The sequence below is a fragment of the Fulmarus glacialis genome, unplaced genomic scaffold (genome assembly GCF_000690835.1).
Source record: "Fulmarus glacialis isolate BGI_N327 unplaced genomic scaffold, ASM69083v1 scaffold3836, whole genome shotgun sequence".
NCBI classification, from domain to species: Eukaryota; Metazoa; Chordata; class Aves; order Procellariiformes; family Procellariidae; genus Fulmarus; species Fulmarus glacialis.
In genome coordinates, this window is record NW_009216061.1 from 21411 (window position 1) to 32619 (window position 11209).

General features: G+C 44.9%; 1 protein-coding gene across 1 annotated transcript in view; it reads right to left on the minus strand.

The window, feature by feature from the left end:
* The window catches only part of MAN1C1 (mannosidase, alpha, class 1C, member 1), a 20536-nt gene extending 13080 nt beyond the window's left edge, over window positions 1-7456 (minus strand). The window contains exons 1-3 of the mRNA XM_009579140.1: window positions 7349-7456; window positions 5054-5134; window positions 2734-2828 (exon numbers count right to left, since the gene is read on the minus strand). Coding sequence (XP_009577435.1) covers window positions 2734-2828; window positions 5054-5134; window positions 7349-7414 — 242 coding nt within the window. The 5' untranslated portion in view covers window positions 7415-7456. The remainder of the gene's footprint in view (window positions 1-2733; window positions 2829-5053; window positions 5135-7348) is intronic.
* Between the last annotated feature and the right edge of the window lie 3753 nt (window positions 7457-11209).

The window sequence follows — 11209 nt, forward strand, 5'->3', positions numbered from 1 at the left end:
CTGGCAGCAGCTGGCCCTGGGATGGGTGTGCTAAACAATCCCACGGTGTTCTCATATCAAAAAGTCAATTACTTTTTCTTTATTTACTGCACTGGAGGGACATTGTAACAAATACGATCTCACGAACAGAAATTGCCTTCTGAGCTAGTTCAAATGAGAAGTGCTTAGAAGCAGCCAAATGGGGCCATGTTTGTTGTGACAGGGGCTACGTGGGGTCACATTAGCCGACACAACCTTCCCCCGGGAACTTCCGTCCCAAACACGCAGCCAGGCACAGCCTGCAAGAACTGCGCTGCTGGGAACCCAAACCCTGGGTTACAAATCACAGTAAAACTCAAGGAGAGGTGGTCTGGAGGAAACAGAGTATGTCTGCAATGTGTCCCTGGGTTAAAGAGCAGCCTGAAATGACCCCCTGCAGGAAAATATTTTTTCAGCATTACAGACTGGACAAACTGGGTCTTCACAGCTGCCCTGTTTTATAACATCTCAGAGGAAACTACCATTTAAAGAACCTTGGTCTTCAAGACAAAAGGAAATACCCAGAGCTCTCTTTATCCTCCAGATAAGTGGGTCTTCCTTAAACACTGTCCAGTGCAAGGATGGACTGAAAATGGCTGTATCATCTCCTTCCCTCATAGAGATCCAAAGCAGCAAAACAGCTCCAAGTCAAGAGAGAGACCAGGAGAGGATGATGATGAAAAATCTGGAGGTGCAGAAGGTTTAGGGGAGATGTGAAGGAGAGCAGGGGCCAGGGACGTGGAACAGGAGGCATCGGGAGAGAAATCGCAGTGTAACACACAGGCAGAGAGCAAGAGCAGCAGCTTGAGAAGACAATGTACTCTAGGACCTGGCAGAGAACGTGGCAGTTGGACCAGCAGGATGGAAAACAAGCCTGCGTGAGATATGATACAGTGCCTGTGTGAAAACAGAAGGCCACAGGGAAGTGCATCAGCAGAGAAGGGACACAAGAGGAAAAGGTGGTGAGAGGTGATAGGATGAGATAAAGCCAGTTGGCTATGGGAAGAGCTGGGGGGGTTGGGTCTCTTTGTACTTGGGTCCTCAAAAATGTATACACAGAATTGACTTAATGCCAGCTTTTGTTTGTTTCAAATTTCTAAATGTCATTCTTAAGCCACCCCCCCACGCTACCACCAACAAAAACCTACACATGCTGCAAGACTCTTCCTTTTGAGATGATGAGGTCTCTCTGGAATTAGCACATCCTTGCAAACGTAGAATTCGAAAGAGAATTCCTTCTTGCAAAACTCTTCTGGGCTTTGGTTTGGCCCTGACATTTGGGTCAGCATGCTCTCACAGCACCACCTCACTCCTCCTCTGCTTCCACTTCCACATGCTATCTCAGACTGAATAACTTCCATCCCCTTTGGGTTTACAGCCTTTGGCTGTTCATCATGTTCCTGCAGTAGTCAGACTACAGATTTAGCTCACTTCATCCTTGCTCCTAAATCAGTTGATACTCCAAGCCCTCACAGCAGTTTCATGGCCCTGAAGCCAGAGCTCAAGCCAGTAATATGGGTTCTGGATTGCGGGCTCAGCATTATTTAGATTTTCTTTGCTCTTAGTCAAGGTCACCAGCAAAACATTTTGGGAATGTCTAGGCAGACACAGTCTGTTTCACAAAGGGCAGGGGAGGGTTTGGCATTTCTGTGAAAGGTTAGTCTATGCTGAGTCTTTATCAGCCACAGAGGAAGCAGAATGTCTGTTCTGTAAAAAGAGACAATTAAAGTTGTGGTAGTGGCTCAAATTTCACTGGGATCACGTGCAGATAAGACAACTGAAGGGTGACAGTGATATTTGAGCAATGGATCAGCATGAGCCAAACATTCGAAACTCTTGCACTTCAGAGAGACGCGAGCCAAACAGGAGATTTGGGCTAGGCAATGAATAATGATTTTCATGGCTGCTGCTCTGAGTTTTGCAAGAGGTGAGGATGAAAGGCTTTTGTTAATCCACATTTCCTGCTGTCTCTGTTTCAGCCGGCATGCAGCTTTTACCCTGGGGGATTTGTTTGTAGGCATCAAAATGAGCCAATGAACCCTTATTGGCAGAGAACACTGTCTGCTAGCAAGAATCAGAGACTGGGAGTCCAACCTCCAGGTTTGCCTCTGCTGAGAGACCTTCAGCAAGCTATTTAACCCAGCTGCCTCAAAGCTCCCCTCCAGCATGAGAACACCACCTATCTGACATGAAATGTTGTGGCTCTAAGTGAAGCATACACATCTGGCTGAGTGCTGCAGGGAGAAAACTAGAGGATCTGTATACTCCCCCCTTTCTAGCAGCAAAACTGTCAGCCAGTCCCATCCAGTTCCTTTCCCAATTTTTCCAAACATGGAGCCTGGATAAATTCACATGCATCTAGTCGGGCACACTGCAAAAATACAGAGAGCACTGCATGCTATGTGCAGACTACAAATAACCTTTCAAAGAAAATGAGAGTGAGGAAAATGCTATTGCAGCAGGGAGCCCTGCCAAGAGGTAGAGGAAGAAACTGCGGATAGCCCAAAATTAATAAAACACAGCTGGGTTTAACTTGAGTCACCTGCAATCTCTGCCAAGGCACCTCTTGGTTTTGAGTTGGCAAAACAAATGACCTCGAAGAATCTGCACTAGAGGGGGGCACCTCTGAGGAACTGCTGCTGTTCCTGCTTGAGTCCTGGTCTTTTACAAACATTCAGTAATAAAATGACATGCTTGTAAGGACGTGTGTCTTGCCTGCCCAGATTTATGACGCCACGTGGGATACCAGTGGGGGTGTTAAAAGCTGGCAAAAGTTTCTCTCCAAGTTCCAGAGCTTTACTCTTGAACACCTGTTAAAAGAAGAAGAGAGGATAAATATTTGATGGACTGCTTGTGAATACTAGTCACACTGGATTCTTTCAAATCCCCTTTTTCAAACACACCATTATAAAAAAATAAAAGTGCTGCACTATAAGGATCTACCGTTTCAGGTATGCTACTGCCCTAGTTCCACTGCATGATAGATCTGAACCAAAAGTCATGCTGAACTTTGGTATCTATTTGAATGTCCTCTAAAAATCTACACTAAACTAGTCCCAAGTCCCCTACCAAACCCTCAGCCTGGATGAGAGCAGCCAGAGCTGCCTGGCTCAGAACACCCCAAATACCTCAGCAGCAAATTTCAGTGATCTGAACTGATCCAGAGAGTACTCTTTGGGGACAAATTCTCCCCTTTTCCCAGGGTGGCAGAGGACATAAGGAGATGAAAGGACTGAATTAAAATAAAAAGAAATCTTTCTAGGGTGAAGCATTGTTAGATTTACAACATGGGTTTGTCTAGCTTGTGTCATCTCCTGTTGCAAAAGACACAATTTCCAACGAACAATCTCTTACTTGTAACTCTTTTCCAGGAAGGATTCATGGTTTTATGGCTAAGCTGCTCCTTTTCCATTTTTAATGCCTGAGTTTTGGGCTTTCAAATCAAATTATAGCTTATGGTGGCTTGCAGCACAAAGCCACCATACACAATTATTTTGGGACAAACTGATACAAGCACTAATCTTTGCTCCAGAGATTAGTCCTGATCAAAGGAATCCTGTAAGTGACTTAGGAGATAAAGCACAAGCCTTTTACCTCTAGCCCCCCTATACCAGCCCAAGCTGTCACAGCAGTTCTCAGAAAGCAGGAATTTATTGCTCTAGAAATACAACACTGAGGAAACCCAAGCTCTCCTGTGGGCTTGCAGACCTTTGATACACTCACAAGGAGGTAGGGGCTTGGTTCAGAAGGGAAAGCAAGACACAGGGACTTTTTGCCTTTCAGCCTGGTGACACTGACTGGGTATTATGACAGGCACTGCCCTGGCTGCTGAGCATCGCTGCTGACTGCATTTCACGAGGTCCCTGCTGGAATTTTATGGTTTAGTGTGGTTTCTTTTTGCTCTGTTGATCTGAAGCCTGTTGAAGTTGTGACTGAGACAGGCCCTGAGTCGGGGCACTGAGTCTTTGAGAGTTTCCCCTGGAGGGAAATCACAGAGAGAAGTCATTCCTGGAACTCATTTAAAATGCAACTAAAGTAACAGAGTTACTCCTGTGACTCCATGGATCAACGGTGCCACTACGCAGTGATGAGCCATCCCATCCTATTATGGTGGACAGCACCCAGCCACAGTCAGGGTATGGCATGAGAGCTAAGCTCTCATTTAAGAGCCAGTCTTCCAGCTCCCTTACTCACAAAACTCCCCCTTGAATCAGAGTTTCTGCTCGCCTAAGACTTCCAGGGCAAAGGAATAATCTCTTCATGTCTCTACAGCCAGCTGTAAAATTCCAGTCCAGTCACATTCCAAAACAGATTATGGCATTAAGCCCTGGCCTCTGCTGGGCTGGAGAGAAAGAAGTAAAGTGGAAACGAGAGCCTCCTGCTTTAGTCAGGACTCCTCGGGGATTGGAGCATCCACCGAACGGCTGGTCCACCACGCTACAGGAGGGGCTGTGATGGCTAGCCCACGCCTACTGGACAAGGGGACATTTTGTGGAGCTGTATCACTTTGTCACATAAGTTGGCAGGATACAGGTACCCTGCCCTGGCAGTTTGCCATCCTCCTTCCCTGTACCCCAGGGCACTTTATCTTAGAAACTACTGCTACAGCGAGACTGTCCAGGTAGAGTTTGGAGCACTTGCCACTGATCAGTTGCCCTCCTTAGTCCGAGGCAGAATCTGGAATGAAGTGTGATGAAATATTGCCTATGTTTAGAATACAAAGGAACAAGTACAAAGACAAAGATCACTGAAAATGGCATTTCACTGGGGAGCAATGTGTCCAACCCAAAACATGTCTTGCTAAAATTGCCCACAGGAGAAAAGATCTTTGCAAATGAGCCATGCACGGTGTGTGCAAGGTAATTATGCGAGACTTAATTAAAAGAACATTAGTGGCATTTCAATATTCATAAAAACGATAGGTTTAGCCTGTTGTTATGGAAGGATTATCTGATGCTCAGAGAAAAGCTGCTGGAGAACCCTTTCAGTTCATTATTGGTGACTGTGTGAGACATGCAGAGCTGCTGAAACAAACCTCTTCTCCAGTTAAGTAGTATGCGGCCAACAGTCCTCCAATATAGCGGATGTTCACCTCAAACAAAGATGCTTCTCCGTTCTGAAAATACATAATGATATACTTGACTGCAAAGTCTGCATGCGCAAATGGCAGCTAAGAGGAACAGATTGTAGGCAGATACTTAAGTCTCCCAGTCCTCACCCACAGTGTAACACAGCTTTTTGTCTCAGATCTCATAGCACTTTATTTGCTCTACAGTGACAGGTGGAGCCTGAAGGGAAGAGAAACACCCAAACTGCCCATTTATGACCAGCTGACAATATGTAAATCAGTTAGGGCAGATCAATTGTCCATCCATCCAACCCTGTCTTGGGTTACGCTTTGCAAAAAGCTGTGCGTTAGTTTAGGGCAAAAATTTGCCCCTTGAAATGTTTTATTTAAAGAGAAAATTGTACAGCCAAATGGAAAAATTACTTTCTCCATTCTCTTGTGAAGAGGGCACTGCATTAGGTAGACGTAACACGCTTCCTGCATTAGGTAAGTATTTTCTGTCATTCAAAGGCTCACCCCCGTCTGCAGGCTCAGAGAGGACCACAGCTTATAGGGTGCCTGTCACGGGCATGCTTACGGAGAGGCAAACTGTGTGATGTCCATGTGCACCACCACCACAGACAACAGATACAGACGGACACGGTTCACTGAATCGCTCAAGAACCCACTCACCTGGAACAAGTTTTGCTCTACCTACTCTGCTGATGATTGGCAAATGTCAAAACGATTGCATTCAAAATGTGCCTCCTTTAAAAAATACATGCTCCTGGCCGTTGAATCTGCATGATAAATGATTCCTACCCTCACGCAAATGAATAAAGCCAAGAACCAGAAAGATCTTCCACCAACAGAGCACTTTCAGCGAGCAAAGGGGCACTTGAAGCTCTGCACTAGCCTGCCCTTTCCAAATACCTGCAGGTTACAAATCAGAGCAAGTGCTTTTCTGAGATGATGACTGAAATTGCATGAGACAGATGACGGCACCCAGTTTTAAACAGAGCTTGTGGACCTTGGAGTCCCTACCTCACTTTTCTGGACTATTAGAGTCCCTGTACAGAGCCAATTTTAATTAATTTCCCTCCTTCTCTCCCTCTGCTGTGCTTTCTGACTCCACCGATCAATCCATAACATTCATTCTTGTCTTTGCAGATCAATCTATTCTGCAGGCCAAGATTAAAAGCTTTTATGAAATCCAGATAAATTATCTCCCAGTTGATTTTGCCCCTTGTTTATCGATTCAGCAACGTACTGAGAGCATTCACCAAATTTATCAGATGTGGTCTTCCTTTTATGAATATATGAATGCCAGTCGTGCCCTCCCAAATGATACTTTTCTATAAAGGCAGCTGCATGCATTGTTCCCATGAGGAGAACCATTTTTCACAACGGACAACTAGGCTGGCATTAAAAAAAAAAAAAAGTTTGAACTGCACTCTGGTTTTAACATTCTCTGTATGCCACTGATGTGATCCCATCAGCTCTCCCACAAGAAATACAAGAGATGGCTTGGAGACCAACAGTCAGAGCTATGGCAAGGGGTCCCAGCCACAAAGTGAGATAAGGACAGCATCCTTCATTTGATAGCACTGCAAGGCATGTGTTGCACCCCAAGTCCCAGCAAGTCTAACACTAGCTCTGAGCAGTGGCTAGGAAAGCTTTAGGGGCCATGGAGAGCAAGCATCTCTGGCCATTTTTAGAGATGATGCCCTTCCTTCCAAATCTAGGCTCACTATGTGCTCCCACTTTGCTGCCAAGGTGCCATGCTCCCACTGCACAAGTCCCAGCAACGACATACCAACAAAGGGCCCAGTCAAGGAGATCAACGTTTTCAATCTTAATCTATAGCATGTAAAAAGAAAAATTGTCTTATCCCAGGCAGACATTTAACTGAGATGAAACAGAACTTGTTCTTTGATGAATAAAACCTCCTTGGACTATCTAATAATTACAGCTGTTTTTATAATCCAGACCAAAAACATTAAACACTGAATCTCATTTTCAGCCAGACACGGTGAGTCTGGAACCCTGGCTGGAACTCCAGCCCCTGGCTGGAACCCTGTGCCATGGACAGGCAGAAGATGAGGTCAATCATCATAGTAGTCCCTTTGGCCTCAAAAAAAAAAATTCAGAGTTGAGTGGTTTCTTCCCCCCCAGACTTCATAGTTCCCCTCCCCAATGATTCTTAGAGAAGACTGTGTTCAGAACTGGCCAAAGATGCAGCGTTTCTGTGACACAGACATGCATTCCCAGTAACTGACTCACCGCGTTCAAGTCAAAGCTCTTCTCCACCCACTTCTTAGCTTCTTGGAATTCCTCCTCGAGTTCCATGATGTACAGAGTATCTAAGGCATCTACTACCGTAGCTCCTCGAAGGCCTCCTGCATTGCAAATAGAACAGCAAGATGAAGCCCCATTCATGCAGTCTTCTTTAGCTCTAAATCAATCTGCAGGAGCTGGGACAGGCAGCAGCTTCTAGTACCAACACTGGGGATGTCTGGATGGGATCCAGACTGGCCGTGGTCTTGGCTGAGATCTTCTAACAGGACTAGTGAGCTCTGCTACTGAAAATGGGTTGCTTTGTAGAGGCCAAATTTTTAAAGGCCTGACACTTCTGAAAAAAGTACCCGCAAGGAACAGCTCAAAGTCCACACTTTAAGCCACCAGTCATGACTGCAAGCCTTGGCCTTGTTTTCCAGTTCTTGTCTTGGCCAAAGTGGTTAGGCAATTCCACCCCCAATCTTTGTTCAGCTGTAAACCTAATTTCAGCCTCTAACTCAGTTACAAGCATAACCCTCTTGTAAGTAAGGGAAGAGAATTTTATTTTTATTGTGCAAGAGCATCCAAGACAGGACTTGGATCATTCTGTCCTGATGCAGTGTTTGTTATCTGGGGCACAAAGTACTTCTGCACCATGCCATGAGCCAGGGTTTCCCACTACCAGCATATATACAAAACACAACCTCATCTGGCAGCAGAGAGACCAGAAACTAATCTCAATGAATCTTGAACAGAGAATGGGTGACTTTGGGGACAGCTCCCTTCTTTTGGCTAACAGAGCAGTCCCTGTGAGCATGCTTACCATTCTCCAGCAGATGGCAATGGGACACATGCAGATGAAGCAAATGCCAACCAAGTACTTGGACCACCCATGTCATCCATGTAAAAAAATTGCATGCCAAGCATCGTCTTATGCAAATGGACTATAAGAGAACTTCCAGTGAGAGAGAATGACATGGCATGCCATGCCAAGAAAACTATACAGAGTGTGTAGACAATCTTATAGCAGTTGAGATTAATTCAAACTAGAGATGTTAACAACCCTGGGTTTTTAACATCTCAGTGCTGGAGTTTTATTTCTGTTAGGGTTCCCTAAAATTATTCCTAGCATGGGAAAGCAAAGGGTATGGAGCACACTGTGACTCAAAACCCTTTGTGCTTAAATTACGAAGGCCATCACTTTCCCGGGTAACTCAGCAAACGCAAATCCTCAGTAGAGGATTTCCGTTTGGAATCATCATCAGTCATCCCTCTGCGGAGGTAACGCACCAGGGACATAGGCGTGAAGCTGCCTCTATATTGCTGTCAGCAAGCTGCACGTGCAGGCCCACACACCTACACCCACATTGCTCACTTGCAGCCACGTTCCTACCCACCCCCTGACAGTCAGACCTCTTGGAGTCTCTGGCAGCAAAGATGCTTGGATGAGGTTCAGGTTTCACTTCTGCAGGAGAAACTGCTTGTACTGGCTCTGTCCCTATCATCTCCCTTTCCAGCGTAACCACAAAGACTCACACATACTGCTTATGCCCAGGGGTTTTCCCAAGACATATTTCTATTTGGCTCAAGTCAGTTCCTTCTTCCCATTAACAGACTTTAAAATACTACCCCAAGTTCCCCCAGCTTTCCCAGCCTTTTATTGCATGCTCAGATTGGCTTGGTATTTTTGTAATACCTTCAGTGTTACTTCAATTCTAGTTCTGCTTAAGAGAGGAAAACCCAGCTGGATGCACTGTCGAGGAACTACTGCAGAGGGGAGAGGAAGGCAAAGGTGAGTCATGTGTCATGAACCTTAAGACTCTGGTCTTTTCTTATTAAGGAAAAAAAGTGACCATGTCTGATGTACATCATACCCTTTCCCCAGGGAAGTGCTCAGATCCACCAATTTCATGCAGGGCTCGTTGATGCTTTCAGCATTCCTCTCCCGTAAGAAAGGCATCCTGCCGTATTTTGTTGATGTTACAGGATTGCAGTTTTGACACTTTTCAGCCAGTCAGCACATCATTGCTTTAATAAAAACCCAACCAAGACTTTACTGCTCAACTACAGATTGCTGGCTTTCGGATGCTGTCTGCATCAAAAACAGGGGCTGTGGAAAAGGGATGAAGGCAGTAGAGACAGCCTCTAGAAATCCATTTATTCCTGCAGGCTTGTGAAATGATCATCTAACTGAAGCTATCTCTGAGAGTGCAATAGATGGAGTCAAACAGCCACTAGATCAACTGGTGGGTTCTAAAAAGCAACTGAGCTGATGTTTGTATGGCATGTTTTCCAAAAGCAGTGACCATGAAAAACAACATCATCGCAGTCAGAGTTGCTTTTATCAACCTTAATGATTCTTCAATATTAATGATTATGTGATTTTTATACACTTTCCTATTAGCAAGGAGAGACACACCAGCTCAGAGCAACACGGATGCAGGCAAAACATTTTAAAAAGAGAAGGAAGGGCAACGCTGCCTGAGGCACAGCCCATTACTGTGATATTCTGAGAGTAACACTAACAGGCTCGATTTAATTTGATGATATAACCCACAAAGCCTTTCATAATCTGCAGAGAGACAATGAGAAAAGTTGGATCCGCTCAAACTAAACAGAGACAAAGAGACAATAAACTTACAATTTTCTGGGATGATTAATTGAAGTGAAAATATTGCTTGAATTTACAGAGCCTTTTATGTTTTTAGCAACTAAGGCCTTTAAATACATTAAATGCATCGGGGATTAGGAATATGCTCGGATCTTCGCGAAAGCATAGCTTGGAGTTGCTTAGCTTTCCTCCCCTGTATTTGACAAAGTGGAGGGCAAACCTTGCTTCTCCGCTGGTTTGTCTTTGTGTCATTTTAAACATTTGTTTTAAATATTCCCCTAAACACTCTGTATCTGAAGAACCGCAGGCTGTGCGTTTTGTACAAGGGTCTTGTTGAGGTTTCCTTTCTTCTGCACCAGCTTTGAAGCAATTGCAAAATGCGTGGCTAACTTTTTTCCCTGCAGCTAACAGTGTCTATCGCAATATCAAGAGCTACCGTGTCAGCTTCAGCCATCTCATGAGAATGATAAAAAAAAAACCTCCTTCCCCTCCACCTCCATGCAGAGAGCAAACCAGGCACCAGGACTTCACTGTTGTGTCTCTGTCATGTGCCAGGACAGAGAGGACATCTAAGAAGGACCCTGACATCCCCGTGCATACTGGCATGTTACTTCTTCACTACAGCAGCATCTTCATTCCTTCCTGCTCAGACTTTGCTTCATCAGACCATGACAGAGCTCATGATACAATGTCCAATAGCTCTGATTATACTCAGCTGTCAAAAGATGGTGCTCTACATATCATAGCATGTTTATTGCAATATATATGCACCCATTTATAAAGGTGGTGATATTTGCTTGACATGCTGCTTATTTTGAGAGATGTTAAAAAATAATCACCTTTCCAGATCTACACATTATAATACGAGGGATATAATCAAAGGGGAAGCAGCTTCAAAAGGAAAAGGAATGAAAACCCACTCTGTCACTTTTGACTCTTGCTGACACTCCCCTCTCTAAATTACTGGTTTCAGCCTCATTGTACTCTCTCTGACGGAGTTTTAAAGCAGAAACCAAGAAACCCTCAAAAGAAACCCTTCTGAAAGTACCCAGAAATGGTAGCAATTACTTTTAAGCAGGATTCTATGTCAGATTCTACCTGTCTCCAAAAATCTACGGCCCTGTGTGCTATGAAAAGCCCTCCCGATCCTGCTGCAAAACTGGCTTGGAGTGGAGATACACCTCGCTCAGGAGAGGCAAGGTCACTTCGCTGATGGCTCTTGTGACAGCAAGTGGCAGGGTCTCTGCCTGGAGTTT